A 24,347-nucleotide genomic window follows, 5' to 3' on the forward strand; every position below is an offset into this window, starting at 1 on the left:
CCTGCTGTAGACATTTATTGAATCATCTGTTGTACCAACACTACACTGTACTTCATAGAAGATTGGCCACAGGCAAAATAAAATAAACCACCACGGAACAGCTTGGGGGTGGGGGGGGGAGGCTTTTTGGCTCATGAATCATCCAGCATACACTTTGGCAAACAGGCCAGTTTATAGACTTTTCTTGCAAATCCAAGCTTCCATTTCTCTCTGTGCCTTTCTGGCAACGGAGATATACAGCTGTACTCTTGTAGTTTGTCTAAGGTGAGTTTTCCCACGTGTAAACAATGACCATACCAGGTGATCAAAGAGTTGCCGGAGCTCGTGCCCTTGCAGAGCGTATGATATTAACAGGGTGCGGAGACACCCTGGCGCCGGGGCTGCAGCAGAGCCCGGAATGCCCACGGAAGGGAGCAGGGAGCCCTGCTGGTAAGGCGCCCAACACAGCCACCTGCTCTGAGAAGCAGCATCGCCTGAGGCAGGACCCACCACAAAAGCTGTTTTAGAAATCTGGGCATTAGGGGAGACAAGCTCCCTTTCTCGAAGGCAGCATTTAGGTGTGAGAAAGGCAGCCGTTAAAAAAAAAACAGATTTGGAAATTTTATTAGTCTTCATTTAAGTAAACTGTGTCTTGTCTCAAACAGTGTCATGCTCCTCAAAGCCCAGAAAACGAGGAAAACAAGGAGAGAGCATTCACCAAGTCCAAGAAGCACAAGATCGATGCTGTAATCACGTTATTTCTAGACAGAAGCCAAACGGTGACTCAGCTAACAGCATTACACACTCATGGGGTTGGGGGGATTAATCCGATTCTGACTTGGTCCCAACTTCCTGCAAAGATGGGCCCCAGGTAGGAGAGGATGAGGCTTTCCTCCTGATTAGGCAGCCCCTACCCTCCCTATGGAAAGGGAAAGGGGGCAACAGCGGCAGCTTTTTGTTTAAAGCAAAAAGGCTTGTGTCCTGGGCCTCTGTCAGAGCACCGCCTGAGTGAGCTCCGAGGGTGGGCAGCTGGCTCGCGAGGCCGGCCCCCGCGGGGAGGGGAGCCCCTGCAGGCGGCATACGGCCCGCAGCGCCCGCCGAGGCTCACCTCCTGCCTCTTCTTAGGGCTGCTGGGCCCCAAAGGCAAAGAAAGCCGCCCTGGGGCTAAGGGATTAAAGAAAGAGAAGGCTGCAGAGCGCAGCTGGGCCCAAGCCACGCGTCCAGAGCTTCCCAAGGGCCAGTCCCTCCCCTCTCCTGGGGAACCCTGCCCTGACACCAGCATATTTTACACATAATATCACTTGCTCCGCTGCCAAAGGCTGGGCCCACAAGACTCCTGGTTGGAGTTCGGTGTCACACAAAGCAAGTCATGGCCTCGCTGGCCCGGCGCTGGGCCCCGCCTTCTCCGCGGACACAGCCCAGGACCCCGCTGCCCCGAGCGGGGAGCCGCCTCCCCCTCTCCAACCCCTTTAAGGATCTGTGCTTCTGCGACCAGGCCCAACGGCCCAGAACCCTACCCAAGGCTGCTCCATCTGAGGGGGTGGCAGGGGCAAGGGGGGCGGGGGTCTGCGCAGGACTAACACGACGGCAGCGGCGGCTGCAGCAGCAGCGAGGAGGGGAAAGCGGAGGGGGCCTGAACCCCGGAAATCAGCGCTAAGGGAGGAGGGCTGCCCCACCCCCGGAGCCTCGGCGGGTGCGGGACAGACACCTGTCGGGGCCCCGAAACGGCGGAGACCGCCTCGGCGGACAGGACGGGATGGCACGGGGCGCGCGTCACTGGGAGCTGGGGCTGTCGCCCTCCGTCAGCGTCTTGAAGTCCATGGAGAGCGCTTGCTCTTCCGCCTGGAGGGGCCGCTTCCAGTCGGCGCGGGTCAGGATGTAGAGCACGACCGCGCCGAAGGCGGCCAGCAGCAGGCCCAGCACGTTGGCCAGGACGCCCTCGGGCTCGAACTTGCTGTACTTGGTCCTGCGGGATTGGGGCGGAGGGCGAGGCCACCCGAGGCGTCGCCGTTAGGCCGAGTGCCATTCGCCCCCGGCCCACAAGATGCAATGCGATCCCAAGCCCAACCCCGGCCCCCCACCCCCACCCCACTGGGAGAAAAGCCGCTGTTCGGCGGCCCCACACAGAGCCGCCGGGAGGGGGCGCTCACCCGAGCTCGAACAGCAGCGCCTCCTTCAGGCCCAGCAGGGCGGTGCCCACCGAGAGGAGGAAGATGGCGCCGCCAAGGAAGAGGTGCTGCGGCCGGTAGCGGCTCCGCAGAGAAAACGACGCGCCGGGGAACAGGAAGAAGCTAAAGCCCATGAGCCACTGGGAGGAAAGGCGAGGTGCTGCCGGAGGCTGAGCTGCGCTGGAGACTGGAGCCCGAGGACGCCCCAGGTGGGCCGCCGCCCGCGAGGACCAAAGGCCCCGCCACCCCCGCGTGGTGGCCTACGGCCGGAGACGCAGCGGGAGCGCTGAGCACGTGGGGAACGTGGGCCGGCGCTCTAGGCCGGTCTCAGCCCCACACTGTGCGCCCCGAGGCGGAGCCTGGGACCAAATCCACGTGCCTGTCGGCCAGAAGAGCGCCGGAAGGGTGCCGGTCGGAGGCAGCGCTCTCGGCGGGCTGGAGCGCCTTTCGCCCGTGCGCACACCTGGCCCTGGCCCTGTTTGGGCCCTGCTCCCCGCCCCTCCCCAGCGCTGTGGAGCTGCAAGGACTCACCTGCACAAAGAAGAGGACGAAGACCAGAATGCCACACCAGCTGTGCAGGCTGTACAGGTCGGCGTAGCCTTTCTTCCTGTGGAAGTCGAACACCGCCACCAGGCCTAGCCGGAGGGGGTCGCGTGAGGACTGGGCTGATGGCGACGGAGGGGGTGCGGTGACCCAAGGGAAACCCGACCCACCGGGACTTCTGGGCTCCAGTCCCAGCTCGGTGGCTGCCAGCACCAGTGTCCCTGCCCGGAAGGGGGAGGGGGGACTGGACAGTAAAGCAGCTCCTTCCCCAAGTCAGCAGAGGTGGGGGAAGGAGGGCGGGCCCGTGCCTGGAACTCACCCACCAGGGCGATGACGAAGGCGAAGACGTGCAGCAGCCCGTGCAGAACTTTGGTGGTGCGTTTGGCCTCATTCCTGAAGACGCGGTAAACCAGCAGGGCTGGTGGGCCGTGAGAAAGGGAATGTCAGGGCACTAAGCCGAGCACGAGGCCTTCTTGCCAGGGCAGCGAGGAGACACCCCCGGCTGGAGAGGGGAGGGCTTGTCCAGGTACCCCAGCCACAGGAAGTGGGGGAGGAAACGAGGCTCCGTATGCCCTCGCACTGCCCACCCCCTTCTTAGCTGTCCTGTATCCCAGGCTTTGTTTTAGGCTCATCGTGCAGTCACATCAAGGTGCCACCAGGCTTCTGAGTTCACCTCTTAGCTATGATGGTCCTCAGATTGTATAGCACTGAAGCCAGATCAGACCTTCACTACTCTTAGCCAGCAGGCTCCCTGGTTGGGAAACCCCAGGTTCTCAAAGAACTTTGCAACCCCAAGCTAACTCCCCCTCTTCGGGCTGAAGCAGTCAGGGCCAGGGGTCGGGCGGAATGCCTCTCGGGAGTGTGCTGCTGAGGAGGTGGCTGTCACCAGGACCACATCTAGGAAGAATGCATAGATCCAGCTTGCTTGTTACCAGAAGGAGAAGGCCAAGGCCCCCTGGCCTTGAGGCAGGGTGGGGGCCTGCCATGGCCTGGATCCTACCCCAGAGAGAGGAGCTGTAGCTCCTCCAAGTCCAGCGTCTACACACACACACGCACGTACCCTCACGCTCACACTCACTTTCTCTCCCTCAATTTCAAGCCGCCTCTGCAGAAGATGGGCTTTGCTCACAGCCCAGCCCCTGGGCCTCCGTGTGCAGCACACACACCTTCGGATGCTCCTTGTTGAAGCACGAGGTGAAAACTCTGGCATAGGTCAGAAAGGAGTTGCCACCCACCAGCCGTGGGGCCCTGGATCTGGATTCCCAGTGTCCCCAAGGTCCAAGCCAGCTTCCTTCTCTGACTGGGCAGATTCAGGTGTGAAAGGGTTCCTGCACATCTCCTCTCCCAGGTGGCATTGCCCAGGGACTCACCATCTCCCTGCAAGAAGACCAGGCCTATGATCATGCAGAGAGGATGCACGTTGAACTGCAGGGCACTCTCCCAGGCGATGCCTCCTCGGTACACACCGAGCCAGGTGCCAGTCGTGGCCACCACAGCCAGGCCCAGCAGCTGGGAGAAGGCCACATAGTAAAGCAGGGCCGCAGGGGCAGGTGCTGGGCGGGCAGGGCTGTCCATGCCGAGGCGGCTGCTGCAGGGAAGATGGTGGAGCTTAGAGGAGCGGCCCACAGCCTCCAAAAAGACATCGCAGGCCTCCCTTGCCCACCTCTGCCTCCTCCCTCGGCCCACAACCCCAGGCCTCCGTGAGAGTGCTCCCGGAGCACCCGGCGGGGGTGGGGGCGCCTTCCTGCAGAGACTGACCCACACCTGGCTGCACTTCCACCTGCAATGAGGGAGCAAGTCAAAGTCCTCCAAGTTCTGGCCGGAGCAGGAGGGCCCAGTGCCAGTGCTTTACTTTCTGTTTCAGGAGGCCCTGGGTTTTCTCAGGTGGGGTTCACAGGTGAAACAGAGAAGTGAGCAAATTCCTTGAAGGTGCTGGAATTTTTCCTCCAGATGAATCATAAAGGACATCTAGGGTGAGAAATGAGGAACCTGACTCCCCCGTGCCTGCTTTTTCAGCTCCCAGCTGGAGATGAAAGAAGTCCTGCCCACAGAGAGCTGCAGGGCAGCTGCCAGTAGAAGGAATGTTCTCTGAGCCGCTTCAGTAGAAAGGACCAGGCGACAGGAGCCTCCGAGCTGCCCGTTTCCCTTCCTGCCTCGTCTTCCCCTCCACACCTGGGGCGTGGGCCTGCGCCCCTCCCTCAGGCCAGGCTTCCTGAACTGAGATCTACAAGGTGAGAACTCCTGGGGTCACTTCGCGCACAGGGATTCTGTGAGAAAAGGTGTGTCACTGCTCCCGTCGTGCAAACGGAACCGGGGGCTCAATGGGGTTTGGGGAAGCGAGGCTCAGGGCCAGTGGGAGGCATCTCCTGGCTCCTCTGCCCAGTCCCCAGTGTCTCCACAGCCTTGCCCGGGCTCAGGGTGGCCTGTGTGCCGGCTCTTCCCGCTGAACCTGCTGGATCTCCCCACACCCAGGCGGGAGAGGCACTGGAAGATGGGAGGAGAGGAGGCGGTTGATGAACAAGTATGGTCTCCGTTTGCTGGGCCTCGGTGCTGGCGGCCTGGGGCCACAGAAAGACGCTGCTGCAGCTCCCCGAGGGCCGAGCACTCCATCCCATCTTGCCTCTCCCACTGCCCCAGCCTCTCCCAGCAGCTCTGGAGACACCCTCCTTCTCCTTCATTACCAGCAGAGAACAGCAGCTGAGCAGAGATGTTTAACTAACAAATTCTGGGGTCCCCCCTAAAAGCGAGCACACACCCTGTACCCTGTGCGGCTCGAGAACTAGTTTCCAGCTGGCCTGGCCTTGGCCTCCTGGGGACCGGGCTGTCTTTACCCCCAGTTCTCTCTGCCACCTTTGACAACTGTTGGCAATTCCATCATTTTTTAAAAAGGGGGGCAGGCAGTGTAACACACCTCCCTGCAGTAAAATACAGATAAGCAAAAAAAGAGAAAAATTACAAGTAATCAACATTTTGATTTACATCCTTTTCTTCTGGAAATACATGTACCTTCTTTCATAGAAACGTGACCATACCAATTTCTAACCTGCTTTCTTCCCTTCATTATAGATCGAGCACATCTTTTCATGTCAGTACATGACAGGCTATTTCACATTTTAACCAATCCCCTAATCTCCTGTTGTTAAATATTTAGCCAGCTTTCACTAAATAAACAACACTGTGATCATTTTTGTACAACACTCGTCTAATTCCTAAGTGAACAAATAAGAGTCCTGAGCAAGGGCTAGGTTCTTTTTTAGGTTTTGGATACATTCTGTCAAATCATCTTCCAGAAAACACTCCCAAGGCAGGTGGGAACACCTGTTTCCAGAAGCCGTGGGCAACAGTGAAGCCGTATTTCTGGAACTCTTGCCCTCGTGCTTACCTGTCACCTCTACACCGATGACTTCTAAATCTAGTGCTAGTCTGTCCTCTCCCCCAAATTTAAACCCCATTTCTAACTGTCCACTGACATCTCTACCTGGACATCCCTCCAACACTTCAAACTCAGCACATCCAAAGTTACACTCCTCCCCTGACCTCCCAGGTCGCCCTTCGAGTCCCAGTGCCGAGTCCTCCTGCTTCTCCCCCACGTCTCGCCATCGCTTCCCTCTTGGCCATCTTCATTTCCACCACCCAGCAGGGCCTGGAGCTTCTGCCCCCGTCTCCCTACCCTCCTCAATCTACCTGACCGACAGGGACAAAGCCAGATCCCAGTCATGTTGCCCCACCAGGCACAAAGAGCCACCAGCATGAGGTGGTCAAATGCCAACTCCATAACTGACCCTAACCCAGAGCCCACCGGCAGCCCCCACTGTTCTCCTGCCACATCCACTCGGAAGAGATGCTCCCAGTTCCCCAGCTCTGGCAGCACGGCCTGTTGTTATCCCCTCCACCTCACCCCCCCCCCCCCCCCCCCCCCCCCCCCGCTCCTCCTCTTCCGCCTCTGTCGATTTGCTCCACGACCTGAAATGGGCCTTTTGTTCACCACTCTGTCCCCCTCCTCTCTGTTCCCAAGGCTGGCCTGGCGCTTACTTACCCTCGGTGTCCTGCCTCGCGTTAAGCCCTGTGAGCCTCTCTGCTGCAGGGCCCTGTGAGCTCCCAGAAGGCGGGGAATGCATCTACCTCCCCCTCGGGGATCTCATCCCTGGGCTGACTCTGACAGGAAAAGTGTACTGAACTGAGAAATGCTGTCCTCCTCTGCTTTATTAGATTCCTCCCCGAGAGCCTGGGGCGCAGTCAGAATCCGATTAGCTCTGAATTAGGAAGACTGGAAGGAACGTGCTCTGCCCCGGCAGACCTGCCACAGCGTCCCCACCGAGTAGCCACTGAGTACAGAGGGGGAGCTCAGGGCTGCAAAGACTGCCACTCCTGGGTCCCGAGCCGCTCAGTGGTGACGCAAGCCAGAGCCAGATTCCCCCCCACCCCCAGCCAACCTCCTCGTGAGTCGGGCAGAAATCAGACTTCTCTTCACAGCCATGATAATGTGATATTAATAAGAAATATATGGGACCGAGCCTGTAAAACCCTAGGAATTTTCCAGGTGACAAAGCAACCGTTTCTTTTGTTATGTTAATATTACATCTTGTTACTGAAGCCCCTCGGAAACCTGAGGGTGGGGCTGGTTACCAGGGGAACCAACCACGTGACTGGAGGGTTGGAACATTCGGTCCCACCCTTGACCTCCAGGGAGGGAGAAGGGCTGGAGACTAAGTGCAGCCACCAGTGGCCAATGATTTAATCAATCGGGCCTGTGTAATGAGCCCTCCATAAACCCCCTGAAGGACGGGGTTTGGAGAGCTCCCAGGTTGGTGAACACATCCACATGCCGGGAGGGTGGTGCACCCCAGTTCCCCGGGGACAGAGGCTCCTGTGCTCCGGACCCTTCCAGACCTTGCCCTGCATACCTCTTCATCTGGCTGTCCCTGAGTTACATCCTTTTATAACAAACCAGCAATCTAGCAAGTTTCTCTGGGTTCTGTGAGCTGCTCTAGCAAATTAATTGAACCTGAGGAAAAGGTCGTGGGAAGCCCTGATCTATAGACTATTGTTAGCAGCACAGGTGACAACCTGGACTTGCAGTTAGCATCTGAAGTGGGTGGGGGCAGTGTTGTGGGACTGAGCCCTGTGGGATCTGACGCCGTCTCTGGGTAGGTAGTGTCAATGTTGAGTTAAATTGTAGGACACCCAGGAGCATCTGCTGAGAAGTGGAGACTCGCTTGGTGGTGTTGAAAAGAAAACACGTGGGAACAGCACAGTGACTAAATACATGGCTTTAATGTCCTCACTGAAAACTCACAACCTGAATTCCCTTCAGAGTCCAAACCCTAGTGCTGTTTGCACCCCAGGGTGGTGGACTGGAGTTGCGAGCCTCAGGGGTAGGGAGCCCCGCTCTGTACTCAGTTCAATCTTCGCAGTAACCTATGGTGATAACAGGAGTATTACCCCAATTTGACAGATGAGGAAATCGGGACTCAAAGAGGATAAATGACTTGCCCCAAATCAGCCGCAGCAAAGAAGTGCTCGACTCAGTTGTTTATCAAGCGCCTACGATATGGGGGTGACACTGCTGGATACAGATGAGCCACGGCCGCCGCCTTCCAGGACCTTGCAGACAAGGTGCAGAGCAGATGCAGCTTCTAGAATAAAGGGCCGTAACAACTCAGGCTATGAGTTAAACTCCCAGAGCACTTAGCACCGTCCACGCTGGCTTCACCACACTGGGGTGGCCACTCCTTTGGATTTCCTACAGGGGTTGCCTGCTTGGGGTGTGGCTCTGCACTTTCTCAGGCTAGTAACTAGGGAAGAAAGGAAAACTTCCTGAATACTGAAGCCAGTATTCAGAGGATCTGAATCTGCTTGGAGGCAGGGTTCCAGGAAGGCCTCTCCCCTCACACGCCAGTCCTCCTGGGCCCTCCCCACCCCTTGGGGAACCATGCTTCTAAGGCAGTTTACACCCACCATAGCATCAAGCATTGGTGTCCCCCGTGGGCTCTCCTGGGAGAAAAGGCTGCAGGATGGAAACAGGTGGGTTAGAGAGAAGAGGTGATGGGGACAAACTAGCTGCAAGATCTTCATGCCAACTGCTCCAAAGGCATCTCTGCTGGTCCCTGTGCCCTGGTAACTAGGCATCCCAGAGGAAGCCAGAGATAAAGAATGACCTTTGGACTCATGGAGGCCTCAGCAGTCTCCCCTGTGGCCCCTTCCAATTTGAAGGTGATTCTAAATCCAGGTATGAGGGATGACAGGAAAACACACACAGAAAGACCAGTCCTCCTCGGGCAGGCCTGTAGCTTCCCCATAGGTGACATCACAGCCAATAAGATCTAAGTGAAAAATCCAGATATGCAGAAAAGACAAAGCATCAAGTGGTTCTGTGCTTCACAGAAGAGGAAAGACCCCTTCAGCAAGCCATTGCCCTATTGCTTATTCGGTTCAACATAATTGACGACGTACCTTTGTACACAGAGGGCCTGCTTCCGATAATGGGGGATACAAAGAAGACATTTCAAGGGCTCTGGTTGGAATCTGACTCACCCACAAACACATTTGCAAACCTTGAAATCAGTTGAGATTCACTCCCTAGTAAGCAAATATCTTTTTTTTTTTTTTTTTTTTTGTGCGGTACGCGGGCTTCTCACTGTTGTGGCCTCTTCTTTTGCAGAGCACAGGCTCCGGACGCGCAGGCTCAGCGGCCATGGCTCACAGGCTCAGCTGCTCCGCGGCATGTGGGATCTTCCCGGACCGGGGCATGAACCCGTGTCCCCTGCATCAGCAGGCAGACTGTCAACCACTGCGCCACCAGGGAAGCCCAGCAAATATCTTTCATTCTGCTCCCTCATTTCCCAGTCTAGACAGTGGGAACATTCTCTTGCCCTTCCTCCCTCCCTCCCTCCCTCCTTGCCTCCTTTCCTTCCTTCCTGTGGAACACCAGAACACTGGCTGCTTTGGGATCTCCTGTGTTCCCAGTGCAGCAGTACAGGCAGCAATGTCAACAGTCTGGAAGCGGCCCATCTACACCCCCAAAGGCTTCCTCAGCCCAGTAGACCAGAGTCTCAGAACCAGGGCAAGCTCTTGTGGGTCCTTACCCAGCCACCCTCCTTCCTGTCAGAGCACAGGATGGGGATGTCAGATCTCTGGCAGCTTTTGGAACCTTGGGCTGTGACAGTCACCCCTCCCCTCCCACACACACCTGCAGCCAGACTCCACTTAATGTGATCAACCAGGGCCAGGAGCTGCCGCAGGGCTTGAATGTGCTAACAAGCATCCCTCTCCCTCCCTGAGCCCAGGGGGTTTCATTGAAAGGCCACCAGGCCTAATCTCATTATGGGGACCAGACACTGCACAAGTGCCACAGCCTGGAAGCAGGGAGCCTGGCCTGACCACAGCCTCCTTATCCGAAGCAGGGTTTTAATTGGGTTAGAAAAGATTGTGTTGGGGGCTAGATCTTTTCTTGATGGGTGAAGGGGAGAAACGACTCAATTGTCCTAGAATGTCCTCGAATGTGATCAAAGAAAAGGCAAAATGAGGGCTGAGCTGTTAGGTGGGGCACTTTCTTACTACCCACACCCAAGTAACCCCTGGGTAGAAAGCGTGAAGTCAGACACTGAGCCCAGTTCTCCACTGGGCCCAGGGACTCAGTGTTGGGGCTCCCAGTACTTGTAGGGACTCAAGTGTTTTGATTTCTGTTAAAATCATAAGAAAAAAACAAACTTATAGGGTTGAAGAAAATTTTTTAATCCAGCCTGGATTATATTCATCTTTATACCAATATGGTTGTAAAATATAATTCTCTTTTTTTTTTTTGCGGTATGCAGGCCTCTCGCTGTTGTGGCCTCTCTCGCTGCGGAGCACAGGCTCTGGCTCCGGACGCGCAGGCTCAGCGGCCATGGCTCACGGGCCCAGCCTCTCCGTGGCATGTGGGATCTTCCCGGACCGGGGCACGAACCCATGTCCCCTGCATCGGTAGGTGGACTCTCAACCACTGCACCACCAGGGAAGCCCTCTCTTTATTTTTTTATGGAGGAAGCGGAAAGTCACAATGCAGCCCTGGTCAGACGGATATGATTTCAAAGCCAGCCCCACTGTTCATGACTGTGTGCGCCCAGGGTGGAGGGAAAGCACCCTCTCTGAGCCTGCTTCCTCTTCCATAAGGTAGGGGGATGTTGAGATCCACCTTACTGGCCTGTAGCAAAGATTAAACAGGATAAATATGTACCAGTGCCTAGCACACTGCCTGCCACATAGTAGGTATTCAGTTAAATAGCAATCTAACAAAAACTAAACCTGTTCCTAATAGCACCTTAGGAAGAGTCATGCATCCGAAGCTGCTGACACATGAGGTTTGGGGCCACAGAGAGCCAGATGGCAGCAGACAGCACGACCCCCTCTAATAAATACATACCCCGCCTTCTGTCTACCATGAATCCGCGCACTGGGCAGAAACCCCTGGATCTGGGGTGAATTCCTCCACCAAATTCTTCCAGTGCTGCTGAACCCCTTTGTATTAGAAGCCACCCAAGCTCTGCCTGCCAAGGGAAGGTGGCGCAGGCAGGGAAGAAGTGGGACAAGCAGGGCATCCACTCAGGTCCAGGAGGCTCCTCCTGCCCTGGGGGCGGGGTTGTAGCAGCCCTTCTCTGTATGGGGCTCCCCTTGGCATTTACAAGTTGCCTATATTTTCTGCCTCAATCCAGTTTCACAGGAGAAATCAAGATATGTATGAGAAGGTAGCACAGCTCTGTGGGGGGGGGGGGTGTTGTTGTTTTGTTTTCCATTTGCTATGAAAAGGAAGGAACTGGGCTTCCCTGGTGGAGCAGTGGTTAAGAATCCGCCTGCCAATGCAGGGCACACAGGTTCGAGCCCTGGTCCTGGAAGATCCGACATGCTGTGGAGCAACTAAGCCTGTGAGCCACAGCTACTTAGCCCACGTGCCCAGAGCCCGTGCCCCACCACAAGAGAAGCCACTGCAATGAGAAGCCTGCGCACCACCATGAAGAGTAGCCCCCGCTTGCTGCAACTAGAGAAAGCCTGCGCCCAGCAATGAAGACCCAACGCAGCCAAAAATAAATAAAATAAATGAATCTATATTAAAAAAAGAAAGAAAACGAAGGAACAGAATCCAGATAAGATAGAGCTTCATTTAATAAGTCTTAGAAAATCCTCAAAGCCAAGGTAGAGTGAGAGTGGAGAGGGGCAACCAGAAGGGAGAAAGACTTGGGAGGGGTGCCAGCTTCTAAAGACATGTCTGGGACTCCAGGGTCCACCTGGATCCTCCTCTCTGTGGTGCCCTGGGGGGAAGGACAGACAGAGAGGGGAGGTACCCCCCCACCATTCCCAGATGTCAAAGGCAGCAGCAGATCCCTTCCTCAGCTCAGTTCTGCATCCCCTGTACCCAGTTCAGGGGCTACCAAGGCCAACCCAAGGAGTAAGGATTTCCCAAACGGGAAACTCCTTGCACCCAGAGGCTGGAGATGTTGGGAGAAAAACAAGGAAGGGCTCTACTAGCTAGACTTCTCACCCCAAGAGGAAAGAGGCAGAGGGAGGGAGGCCCCTCCACTAGCGAAGCAGTTTGGCAGCTCGGTCTCAGGTTTCAAAAGAACAGTCGTGGCAATTGTTGGTTGATCCACCTCTATGCCACCTAGTTTCTAGAGTAGGGCAAAACATTACGCCGTACATAAACTTGGGATCACCTGCCGCTCCGTGCTAACTTCCGCGGAGACTGGGCCCAGAGGCAGACCCGGGGCCGACGGCTGACAGCTCCAGGAAGGAGTGGGATGAGCTCCTAACCTCAGGCCTTGCTCGGTGGCCCCGAGCCGGGGGAAGCAGGTGAGGTGAGTCAGGTGTGGCGGCAGGAGAGGGAAAAAGAAAGACTGGCTGCGGCGCCGGGATCCCGGCCTGTCCCGGCGCGGGCGCGGTCCCGCCCCAGGCCGGGCACACCTGAGCTCGCCGTCCCCCCGCACACACCCGGGGCCCCTCCCGACTCCACGCCAGGCCTCGACTCTCCCCTACCCGCCCCGGCCACCTACCTGGCTGGACGTCGAGCACGGACGTTGTCCTCGCTGCGCAGCGTCGCGCTGCCGACTGGCCCGCGAGCTGCCCGCGCCACGCCCAGGCTGTTCTGCCGGTTCCGCCAGCCGCGCGGACTTCGGAGCTACCGCGTCTCCATGGCGACCGGGCGGCTGCAGCGGGTTGGCAGCCCGGCGGACTACGCGACGGGCGGGGGCGGGCGCGGGGACCGGAAGTGCCCCCGGCGGGTCCGCGCCCCTGGGACCGGGCCCGGCCCCCCAAGGTTCCGGGTCTAGGGACAGGGTCCCGCCGGACTCCGGGCCCGAGCCTTGACGCCCGCGTGCTAGGGCCTGCGGCGCGAGAACGGCGGCCACCGTGACCCGGCCTCCGGACCTGAGCTCGGGTAACCTTCGAATCCGGGCCTCACGACCTGGCTTCCCGGGTCCTCCACGTTTGGGGGCGTATGGGGTTCTGCGACCCACCCGTGGGTGTAGGAGGCCTCCAAGTCCAGGCCTGACTCGGAGGCCGAGGGCGAGGCTGAGGCGGGATGGGCTGCCGGGGCTGCCGGGGCTGCCGGGGCTGCCGGGGCCGGGCCCCGGGCAGAGGGAAGGGGGATGCCGGCCAGAAGAACGGGAGAACAGGCCCCCTGCTCTTCCCGCGCCCTGCCCCGGACTCAGGTGGCCACTAGGTGTCAGGAGTGGCCGGACCTTGGCCTACCTTGTCGCTCCTGCAGCCCTGAGGGACTCGCCCCTTCCTTGCAGCCGATGGTGGAGGTGTTACTCTGCAGGGAGGCTGGGCTCACCCCTTCTCCAGGTCCGCAGCACCCCCTGACACACACACACACACACACACACACACACACACACACACACACACACACGGCGCGCGCGCATTAGGTGATGTTTCTTGCCCCCTTTCCCCAAGCCAGGGACCTTTGCCAGGCTATAGCGCCTACCCCACACACACCCCCTCCAGCAGCCTAAAGATAAATACCAGTTCTCACCAGCCTTTCGTGAAGGCCTAGACTTGCCATGGGCAGCCTCCCCGGGCCCAGACGCTAAGAGAGGAAGGAACCATGGCCACGGCTGGGAGCCAGCCCCTAGTACAGTCCCGTCCAGGTCCCCTATCCAGGAAGTGCTGTGGGTAGATAACAAGTCCAGCTCAGACTTCCTACAAGCTCAGAACAAAAGGTTCTTTCCTGTCAGCAGGACTCACCGAGGGCCTGGTGGTAGTAGGGAAATGGGGTTTCCTCCCCTGGAGACATAAAAGAGCCTCAGCAAAGGGACATCACCCCCACCCCCTGCCCCAGCACTGTGGGCTTCCCAAGGGCCCTGGCCAAGGTGGGCCTTGGGGATCCAATACTTCTTGACAGAGAGAACATACTCTCAAGCCAAGGCAAGACACCTAAGGGTGCCCACTGCCCTGGGCACAACTTTCGATGGGGCAAACCCAGCTGGGCCCCCGCCCTCAGAATGACCATGCTTAAACCCGCCACAAACAGAAGTTTTGTTGGGGTAGCTTTCCAGCGGGAGGGAGTTAATAGACATTTTAAATTAAGAAACAGCTTCCTTCACAGGCCGGTAGGCAAACAGCAGGCAACAAGTGTCTTGTGAGTTGAGTCCTTGGAAAGGAGCCATTTCCCGTTCTTTGGCCTGCGTATTTGAGGAGGACTGGGGTGGGCAGGGCTGCACAAAGGAGCAGAGCCTCACTGGGGACCTGATTTGAGTTTCCTGGTGTAGGGCTTTCAACCCGTTCCAAAGCCAGGAGAGAGACTCCTGCTGAGGTGAGATGGAGCCCTTTGCGTCCTCCCCACCCCGTGGCCCTGTGGCCCTGGGCTGCAGCATTTTCCCCTAGAAAGGAGAGCACACCTGGCTCCCAGCAGTGCTCTCAGGAGGGCATGGAGGTGGCTCTCCACAGGGACCAGTCACATGGGGTCTTAGCTCTAAGCACTCATGGCTCCACGCCATTTTTAAGAGCTGGAGATCCCACCAAACTGCAGTCAAGAACCAGGCCCCGTGGCTTTGCCGCTGCTGCCAGAACCCCTAACCCCAGACGGCAGACACTCACTCCCTTCCTCCCCCATCTTTGCCGCTGAGATTCAGCCTTGGAGGCCAGAGAAGCATCCACCCTACAGCTGGGGGCGGTGACCAGCAAGGAGTGCAGCCTTAAGTCCCCTTCTTGGAGACCACGGATGTGGCCCAAGGTCTTCCATGTAAACCCCTCCCTTCCTGCACTCACTCCACTCCACTAGCCTTTATGTTCCTCAGACTCACCAAGTCCACACCCACTCTCCTTTGGAACGTTCTTCCCCAGTCATCACTTAGCTCATTCCTTCAAATCTCAGCTCAAACATCCCCTCCTCAGAGAGGCCTTCCCTAACCGTCCAGTCCAGTAGCCTGGTTCAGGGGTTGAGATGTAGGGAGATACAGTGGATTAAGTGTGCGAGTGACAGCCCTGGGAAAGCACGTCTTGAGCTCACCTTGTTCTTTGCCCAAAAGCATTTAAAGAGCAGGAAGGACCCAGACAGTGAACAGAATGTACCTTGTAGAAGGACCTCAGGCCCCCTAGCACCTGGCGCGTCATGTCTGCCTTGCTAGGGTTCCCAGACTTAAAAAGAAGGAAAATACCCCAGGATGCCCCATTCCATTTGAATTTAATATTTTTTTGGCATAAGTGTGTCCCACGTATGACATGCAATATACTAAAAATGTATTTGCTGTTTATCCAAAATTCAAATCTAACGGGCACCCTGTATTTTGTCTGGCAATCCTACCCTTGCTCCTGTGTGGGAAGGACAGAGGGCCTCCCAGCAGTTCCGGCCCCTCCCAGCAAAGCGTCCCTACCCCAGCAGGCGGAAACACCCAGTTAACTCCTGTTCAGCACACACTTTAGCCAGAGGCTTTAATCTTGGGCTGCAGTGAATACCAAAGGCATTGGAGGTGGGGCTCCCCAGTCCTAACACACTGTAAGATGCAAACACACACAGTTCGTTCACTCTTTACAACAGTTTTTATCTAGTCCCTTCAGTGTCCCAGGCGCTGGGTGACACTGGGCATAACAGTGAACAGGACAGGCACAGCCCTGTTCTCGTCAGGCCCTAACAGTACATAGAAAGGGCACTTAACCCAGGTGTGAGGGTCAGGGAAGGCTTCTGGGGCATGGCATAGAATCGTAGAGCTGCAGGGCGAGCAGGGGTAACCTGGTGAAGGGACAGCAGGGAGAGAGCAGGAGTGTTGGCTGGAAGGCAGGTGAGGAGGCCCAACCAGTACTGCCGGACTAGGAATCAGGAATTCATATGCCTGAACCAAACCCTGTGCCAGCTCTGGGAGGTGGGCGTGGCACTCGGGTGGCAAATAGTCGAAGGACCCATCCGCTGACCTGTATTCTGAGGGTGAGAGCATCCTTCAGCGGGGGTGGCATCGTCAGGTCCACTTCCTGGGGGACTTGCCCCAACTTGCTGGAAAAGAAAACTGGTTTGAATCTGAAAGTACATGGCTACTTTGATGAGTTTAAAATGGAACAATAATCACTCAGGGGGAAAATCCTATCTTCCAGCCTCAGGGGCAGCAAAGGAGGCCAGAAAATCAATCGGCAGCCCGAGCAGAAGCAGCAGCGATGGTGGCGGGAGCGGCAGCACGCGGGGGACTAACCGCAAAGCTTCCAGTGAAGACGGTGAGTCCCCTGCGACCTCCAGCATGCGCGGGGATGGGGCTGAGGAGTGTCACAGGCTGTGGGTTCCCGGCTGACCCACAAAGTTGGTCCAAGTCTGGGAAAACAAGACTTAGATAAACAAGAGTCCACAAGCCAAGAGAACACTGCAGGCTGGATGGAGAAGCGATGAGAACGAAACAGTCAGGCCAGCTTTCACTGCTGCTGGCCCTGAGCAAACAGACGTGGGAGGCATAAGCGGCAGGGGTGGTGCAGGGGACTGGCCCAGTGCAGGAGGTGGCAAAACAGCACTGGGCACCTGAAGTGGGTGGCAGTGGAAGGGGTGGGCTTTCCCAGCTCTCAGTGAGCTCTGTGCAGCCCCCTGGGAGAGGGAGGGATCAGGAGGAAGTCCATTTTTCCTCCCACCCTCCCTTCCTCCCTTCCTCCCTCCCTCCGCTCCTCCCTCCTTTCCTCCCTCCCTCCCTCCCTCCCTCCCTCCCTTCCTCCCTCCCTTCCTCCCCTCTCCCTCCCTCTTTCCCTCCCTGCCTCCCTCCTCCCTCCCTCCCTCCCTCCCCTCTCCTCCCCTCTCTCCTCCCCTCCCTCCCTCCCTCCCTCTCACCCTCCCCCCTCCCTCTCTCCCTCCCCCCTCCCTCCCTCCCTCCCTCCCTCCCTCTCTCTCTCCCTCCCCCCTCCCTCCCTCCCTTCCTCCCTCCCTCCCTCCTCCCTCCCTGCCTTCCTCCCTCCCTTCCTGCCCCCTCCCTCTCTCCCTCCCCCTCCCTTCCTCCCTCCCTTCCTCCCTCCCCTCCCTCCCTCCCTCCCTTCCTCCCCACTCCGTCCTCCCTCCCCTCTTCCCTCCCTCCCTTCCTCCCCCCTCCCTCCCTCCCTTCCTCCCTCCCTTCCTTTCTTTCTTTCAACAAAGGTCTATTGGGCATCTACCTATGCCAGACATCGTCCCAGGCCCTGGGGAGACAGTAATCCATAAGACAGACAAGGTCCCCGCTTTCATGCAACTTACGTGAAGTGGGGGAGACAGATAATTAAGAGGTAAACAGGGCTTCCCTGGTGGCACAGTGGTTGAGAGTCTGCCTGCCGATGCTGGGGACACGGGTTCGTGCCCCGGTCTGGGAGGATCCCACATGCCGCGGAGCGGCTGAGCCTGCGCGTCCGGAGCCTGTGCTCCGCAACAGTGAGAGGCCCGCGTACCGCGGAAAAAAAAAAAAAAGAGGTAAACAAACAAACAACACACACACACAAACCTAATTGCATGTAGTAACAGATGATACAAAGAAAATTAAGCAGGGGAAGGGGATGGAGTGTCCCGGGAGGGAGGGCTGTTGTTGAGGGTGCTAGTAAAGGCTGTCTGAGGAGAGAGAAGTGAGGGTGCAGCCACGTGAAGGTCCAGGGAAAGGTAATTCCAGCCGCTGAAAGAGGAGGGAAGAAGGCCAAAGGTCCCAGGACAGGAATGTGCATGGCCATCTCCATTCCACCCTGTCCTCCAACACCTCTTCCCCCAACACAGGAGAAATCAGCCACGTGTGCAGACAAGAGAGCAGGGATGTAAACGGGTCGTTAGAGAGGGCAGAGGTTGGAGACGTGAGGTGTGCAGCAGGGGCCCCACCGGAGGCTCCTGGGGCGTCGAAGAAGTGTCTCTAGGCACATAGTTGTGGTTGTGTCTGAGCACGGACCACATCTATCACCAACTGGAGAATCCAGACATCAGTCCCGGTCAGTAGGGCACCACCAAGCTCCCCTGGTCCAGCCCAGGTTTACCTGTGGCTGGTGGTACGGCCCGAGAAGGAGGCATTGGAGCCCAGCCCCGGCATGACATCCACCCAGGCCAGCGCTCCCCTCCAGACAAGAAACCATGAGGAGGTGTGTTTCCCAGTCGTGTCCTCAATCCCACCTCCCCACTTTTCTCCGAGTCCATCAGTCATTGAGTCTCAGTCAAGAAACATTGAAGACCTGCTATGTGAGTGCTAGGCGCATTGTGGAGAGCAAGAAAGACCCAGGAGGGCAAGGGTGTGAGGCCGGGGGTGAGGACTGGCTAAAGCTTGGGGTGGTGTCAGCAGAGACATGAAGCGGAAGGGCGTGAGCTGCTGCTGACAGCCATCTAATCGCCTCCACTAACCAGCCATAAACCGCGCAGGGCCAGGACTCCTGCACTTTGTTCAGAGCCTGTGACAGCTGAGAGCTCATCTTGGCTCCTAAAGCTACTCCAGCTCTGGCTCCACACCCCCTGTTTCTCAGCCACACGCCTCATGCTAGGAGTGTGCTGAGGATGTGGAGGCCACCCTGAGCCGAAGGTGTGTGGTGACAAAGCCGCAGCCCCGAGGATGCCCCTGGCGGGAGATGGGCGACGGCTCAGGCAGTGCTTCCCGGCTGTAGCTTTGTGATGACCCTCTTCCAGAGCAGGATGCAGCTGAGCCCAGAGGAGCAGAACGAAGGGGAGGACAGGCCAGGCACTGTCCCTGATGAGGGCGCTAAGGCTGGTGACTCTTCCAGGGTCATAGCCAGTCAGCAGCCTGCGTGTCCTGAGTCAGAGGTCTCCCTTTGCCCCGCTCTGTTCTGCCCCTCCCCTCGTGCTTTATACTTCTCTTGACCTTGGCCATCACCTCCTGCCTGAGTGCTCCTATCAGGCCATCTGGTCCTTGATTTGAGAGCAGATGATTAGAAGGTACGCTGACCTTAGCTCAGAACTCCCCTCACGCAAGAAGCCACACTCCTCTGATCCCTCCCAGCCAGTGGGAGACCCTAAGAGGTGGGCTGGTGCCAGGGAGAACCACGCCCCTCAGCTGGTGCCCTAGTCTCTTGCCTCATGGCCTCCTGTGGGGCAGTCATGCCTCCTGCTCTTGAAGGGATCCAAGGGGTCAGAGCTAGGCCTTCCTGCTCCTGCAGCAATGGATAGCTCAGGTCTTCTGGGTAGGCTTCTGGGTAGCTCACCCCAAAGCTCCAGGGCCCATAAATGATGACCCTAAGTGCCATCTCTCAGGTTCCACAGACTAAGGCTGTTGGAAGGCAAGGATACTGCTTGGAGTCATCATCCATCCCAACATCCCATTGTCTGTGGTACCTTCACAGCTTGGAAGGCAGTGTCAAGTCCAACCGGGTGTAACTTTGAGTGCTGTCATCCATCTGGAGGAGTTTTTCTCCCCTTCCACAGGCCCCTCCTCATCGGATAAACCCAGGCACCTCCAAGAGCTTATTCTGGCCCAGGGCTCAGTCCTGGCTTCAGCTGGCCACAGAGTCAAGACCAATGGTGCCATTGCCAGTGAGCCCAGCTTCTAAGCTCTTTAGAGACCCCGTGCTCTGTTTCCCGCCCCCCATGGCCTCGCTGCAGCGCTCAGGTGGCCAGGTTAGCAGCCGTCATGTGCAGTGAACAGCACCAGCTACCCCGCAAGATGACTGAGTCCGACTGGGCCCTCTGCGGAGCCCGGCCCCATCCATGTTCCTCCACGGAGAGGTCTCTCCCCAGCAGCCCCAGCACCTCCCTGGCCAGCTGGCCATCAGAGAAGGTCTGCTAAGGCAAAAGGGTCTCAGCTTAGGTTCTTTCTTCCTCTTATGCACATTGGTCAACCCACCCACCCCCCTCTCAAGGGGCGTGACCTGAGGTGGCCTCTGCCCAGCCACAGAAGGCCACTGCCTCCATCTCCTCAACAGACTTTCTTCTTCTTCTTCTTCTTCTTTTTTTTATAAATTTATCTTATTTTATTTATTTATTTTTGGCTGCGTTGGGGCTTCGTTGCTGCACGCGGGCTTTCTCTAGTTGCGGCGAGCGGGGGCTACTCTTCGTTGAAGTGTGTGGGCTTCTCATCGCGGTGGCTTCTCTTGTTGCGGAGCACGGGCTCTAGGCACGTGGGCTTCAGTAGTTGTGGCACGTGGGCTCAGTAGTTGTGGCGCACGGGCTTAGTTGCTCTGTGGCATGTGGGATCTTCCCAGCCCAGGGCTTGAGTCCGTGTCCCCTGCATTGGCAGGCGGATTCTTAACCACTGTGCCACCAGGGAAGTCCCCAGACTTTCTTCTTGATGTCTGCATAAAAGGCCCTCTCAGGACTTCCCTGGCGGCCCAGTGGTTAAGACTCCATGCTCCCACTGCAGGGGGCGCAGGTTCAATCCCTGGATGGGGAACTAAGATCCTGCATGCCGTGCGGCACGGCCAAAAAAAAATGGCCTTCTCAAGTGGTACCTGCTAAAGCAAAGCAAACTACGCCAAGTTAACGAAAAGACAAAATGTCATTTTCTCCCTTAGGGACCCCTCCTCTGACCCATCCTTGATGCCTTCCAGGGAGTTTGATTATTGAAGGGTCCCAGGGAAGGGGTGTGGAGACCAGGATGCTGCTGGAGATGGCAGGGGGGCTGCAGGCCTTTCAGGGGCCCTGGGCATTCAGAGGGCCTTCCTGGGCCCTGGACATGTGGGGGGGGCAGACCCCAAAGGTGCATTTGCCTCCTATGATGGAGACCGTATTAGAGGGCACCAGGAGGATGCCTCTCCCCAGCCCAGCAGGAGGCTGTCCAGACCCCCGGCTCCATGCTTCCGCTGCCCACCATTCCAATGACAGCTGTCCTTCCTGACCCCCTGCTCTCTGGGTCCCCCACGTTGCCCTCTCTGCTGCCACAACAGGCCCTGTTTTGTTTCCCCTGACTGTCTCTCTCTTTCTCAGCTTCTCTCTTGGTCTCTCCCCCTTCCCTCCACCTCTGTTTTCCTGGCTGACCTGACGTTTCCTGGGCTTCCAGGAGGGAGATGATGATCTCCAGCATTTCAGGGCAAGGGTGGTTTCACTTGGTTTCCTGACCCCCTGGGAACAATGAGTGAGATACACACAGGTGCCGGGTAGCACTTTAGGGCCTGTTAAGATTCCGAGCTTTGACCTGGGCCCCACTGGGGTTGGGGAAGAGTCTCTGGCACCCAACTGGGCCTTCAGAGCAGGAGAGAGTTGGCCGTGCCCCGGCCTGACAGCTGAGGCCAGCGGAAGCCTGGACACCTCCACCCACTGCCCCTCACCACCACACACTCAACCCGCTGCAAAGAAGGCTGGAATTCATTCATTCTAGTCAGCTCTCAGCAAACCTCCAAGTACATGGGCGGCTGGGCCTGCGCCAGGCTCTGGAAATGTGAATATGATGGTGCTGCAGACATGCTTTTCGAGAAGGAAGGTCAGGCCTGAGGCACGGTGGGTGATGACCAGCCCTGGGTCAGGGGGAAGGAATGAATGGCAGGAAAGACTCAGAAACCTAAGAGATCAGGGTCTGCTTGGCATGCCAGTGGGGCAAGCTTCCATGAACCCCTGAATTGTCAGAATAAAAAAGGAATCTGACTAGAGTTGCAGACATTTTTTAGTTTGCCAAGTAAGGACATTAAGGGGAAAAAATCCATCATTTTTCTCTCAGCACCATTTTATGAAAGAAGCATTTTCACTATAAAAAAAATAGAGTACTTAGAATAAAAGATATTGTGACCAAGAAAGGACAGCTAGCAATTTGGCTGATGTAGGCCGATCGATTTTATGTATCTCACTGTTCTTGTTTGTCTTGCTTTATTGCTGACTATCGAACACTTTATCAAAGGCCAGACCAGCCAGTGGACTGGCCTCTGGGAAGTGGTGACAGAGGGGCCTGTAGAGGCAGGGCAGGAGCTGGGGACCTGGAGGAGGCAGGGGCCACACCAGGAAGGACTTTGGACTATGCACTCGGGAGTTTGGATTTTATCCCCCAGCTGATGTGGAGCCAGGAGGGGCTCTCGGGGAACAGATGCTGTGGTCAGATCCGTGCTTTGGGACAAGCATTCATTCTCACAGCTGTAAGGATGGACCAGAGGGAGAGAGATGGGGGAGCCCGGCGGAGGGAGCTGGCAGAAATGATGAGGGTCTGTCCGAAGGCGGGGACAGTGGTGGGACTGGAGAAGGGGGAGGAGCTAGGAAGAGGAAGGTGTCATCCCGCTCTCACATTCACGTTCTCACAGGGACCGTGAACAGAGATAACCTCACTAGGGGCAGAACCTGAGGAAGTGGGTTTAGGATTTGGAATTAAAGATAAGAACATCCTGACTGTAAAGAATATGAAACGTGACATGTCGGTGAGAGTAGACCAAGGCAGTGAGCATTCTGGAAGGCGGGGGAGGAGTGAGCAGTGGGGCAGCTCACAGTGGGGGCACTTGTCTGACTTTGCACTTGGGCTCCACCTCTTGTGCAACCTTAGTCAACTTACTAACCTCTCTGTGCCTTAGTTTCCTCATCCGTAAAATGGGAACCGAATAGTACCTAACTCATAGGGTTGCTGGGAGGTTTACATTAATTAAGATATGTAAAGCGCTTAGATGCCCAGCTCCATAGAAATGGCCTGATATTATTATACATTGTCACATCCCCAGCACTCACACAGCCCCCAGAGAATAGGAGGGATTGTTAATGTTGGTGAAAATACTAGGCCTGGCTTTGTGGAAGGCCCTGGGCTCGGAGCCTGCCTTCCGGGGTGCTGGGCAGGGTTTTGAACCCTCCTGGGCTCTCTTGGGGCAGCTCTTACCTGCCACTGCCACACACACCTAACGCTGATTGAGATGGAAACTTGGTGAGCCTGTGACTGAGCCCAGGAGTGGGAAGGGACTCGACACCTCCTGGAAGGTTCTCTGGGGTGGATGCCTGGTCCAGTGGCAGGAAGCAGGCAGAGAAAAGGGGGCAGAGGGTCTGGGGGCCGCAGGAGGGAGAGCAGACTGGAGGATGCCCGGTGGTGGCAGCAGTGAGAAGAGCTGGCTGCTCAGTCACCCACCTCCTCCCAGCGAAGGACCAGTGCCCTCCAAAACCAAGTCCTCATCTCCTTGCCCCCCACCCCCCAAGCCTGCTTCTAGGATGTTTGCTGCCTGGGAACGTGCCTTTCAAGGCACCATCACCCCTCAGCTCCTCCCCGCCCTGCCCTCATCCATTCGGCCCCTGTCTCCCTCAGCAGACCCTGAATCTACCACCTCCCTCAGTCTCTGGGGGACCCTGAGCCCTATCTTCTCCTGCCACCTCTGGGCCTCCAGAGTTTGCTAATCACTTATCTTCACTGAACACCCTGAAATGCAGTTGTGGCATTGGCACTGCCCTCTGCGAGCCCTTCCTTAGGAGGAAGTCTGACTGCCTACCTTGACTTGGCGGCCGCAGCCTACTCTCCAGACCCCCCTCACATCCGTGTGCTGACCGGGGGAAACTGCTTTCTCTTTTGTCTGCTTCAAATGTGAGTCCTCCAGCGACTGACCTGATCAAGTCCTACCCCTCCTTTCATGGCTCAGCCCAAGCAACACGCCCCAGAGGGGCACAGGGCCTGTTACCACTGTGGGAATTGCTGTTAAACATCCAGAGAGGGCTTCCCTGGTGGCGCAGTGGTTAAGAATCCGCCTGCCAGTGCAGGGGGCACGGATGCCAGCCCGTGCGCCACAACTACTGAGCCTGCTCTCTAGAGCCCACGAGCCACAACTACTGAGCCCACATGCCACAGCTACTGAAGCCTGCACGCCTAGAGCCCATGCTGGCAACAAAGAGAAGCCACTGCAATGAGAAGCCCGTGCACCGCAATGAAGAGTAGCCCCTGCTCGCCACAACTAGAGAAAGCCCGCATGCAGCAACGAAGACCCAACGCAGCCAAAAAATAAATAAATTTATTAAAAAAAAAATCCAGGGAGTCTCTGCGCTCCCAGTACAGGGGTGTGCGGGTTCCATCCCTGGTCGGAGAACTAAGATCCCACATGCCACGCCAGAGTCCCTAAAGAAAACATCCAGGGATTCTGTGTTGGTGAGACCATCTTCAGCACAAGCACAGTGCCTGCACCCCATGGTCTCAAGAGAAATGTGCAGAGGAACCAGTGAATGAAAGAAAAGGAGGGAGACATATTTTTTTTATTTTACATCTTTATTGGAGTATAATTGCTTTACAATGGTGTGTTTGTTTCTGCTCTATAACGAAGTGAATCAGTTATACATATGTTCCCATATCTGTTCCTTCTTGTGTCTCCCTCCCTCCCTCCCACCCTCCCTATCCC

At 56.9% G+C, this 24,347-nt stretch overlaps 2 protein-coding genes across 15 annotated transcripts in view; one reads left to right on the forward strand and one right to left on the reverse strand.

The window, feature by feature from the left end:
- On the reverse strand, positions 1 to 13,712 carry LOC116745504 (cytochrome b561). Of its 14 annotated transcripts, none has more exons than XM_032616256.1 (7): positions 13,696 to 13,712; positions 8,649 to 8,697; positions 8,184 to 8,326; positions 4,061 to 4,278; positions 3,010 to 3,108; positions 2,679 to 2,782; positions 1 to 1,945 (listed from the first exon to the last, which is right to left on the reverse strand). In XM_032616256.1, exons 4-7 carry the CDS (start codon positions 4,263 to 4,265, stop codon positions 1,556 to 1,558), a joined length of 798 nt encoding a protein of 265 aa, XP_032472147.1. In that variant the 5' UTR covers positions 4,266 to 4,278; positions 8,184 to 8,326; positions 8,649 to 8,697; positions 13,696 to 13,712; the 3' UTR covers positions 1 to 1,555. The 14 variants fall into 14 exon arrangements, with proteins under 14 accessions (XP_032472147.1, XP_032472151.1, XP_032472155.1 ...); XM_032616260.1 differs by lacking the exons at positions 8,184 to 8,326; positions 8,649 to 8,697; positions 13,696 to 13,712 and adding exons at positions 4,455 to 4,658; positions 5,446 to 5,605; positions 12,713 to 13,046; XM_032616264.1 differs by lacking the exons at positions 8,649 to 8,697; positions 13,696 to 13,712 and adding exons at positions 2,130 to 2,287; positions 12,713 to 13,046.
- Positions 8,242 to 24,347, forward strand: part of LOC116746199 (collagen alpha-1(I) chain-like) — a 23,568-nt gene continuing 7,462 nt past the window's right edge. The window contains exons 1-5 of the mRNA XM_032617495.1: positions 8,242 to 8,306; positions 9,657 to 9,753; positions 12,479 to 12,975; positions 13,040 to 13,505; positions 16,248 to 16,364. Of these exons, the coding sequence (XP_032473386.1) occupies positions 8,242 to 8,306; positions 9,657 to 9,753; positions 12,479 to 12,975; positions 13,040 to 13,505; positions 16,248 to 16,364 (1,242 nt within the window). The remainder of the gene's footprint in view (positions 8,307 to 9,656; positions 9,754 to 12,478; positions 12,976 to 13,039; positions 13,506 to 16,247; positions 16,365 to 24,347) is intronic.

The sequence above is a fragment of the Phocoena sinus genome, chromosome 20 (genome assembly GCF_008692025.1).
Source record: "Phocoena sinus isolate mPhoSin1 chromosome 20, mPhoSin1.pri, whole genome shotgun sequence".
NCBI lineage: Eukaryota > Metazoa > Chordata > Mammalia > Artiodactyla > Phocoenidae > Phocoena > Phocoena sinus.

Coding starts and splice junctions, on each gene's coding strand:
- LOC116745504 (XM_032616256.1), bottom strand. CDS start 4,265: ATGGACAGCCCTGCCCGCCCAGCACCTGCCCCTGCGGCCCTGCTTTAC. Junction 2,783..3,009: donor CTTCGTCATCGCCCTGGTGG/GTGAGTTCCAGG, acceptor CCCTCCGGCTAG/GCCTGGTGGCGGTGTTCGAC. Junction 1,946..2,678: donor TCGTCCTCTTCTTTGTGCAG/GTGAGTCCTTGC, acceptor CCAATCCCGCAG/GACCAAGTACAGCAAGTTCG.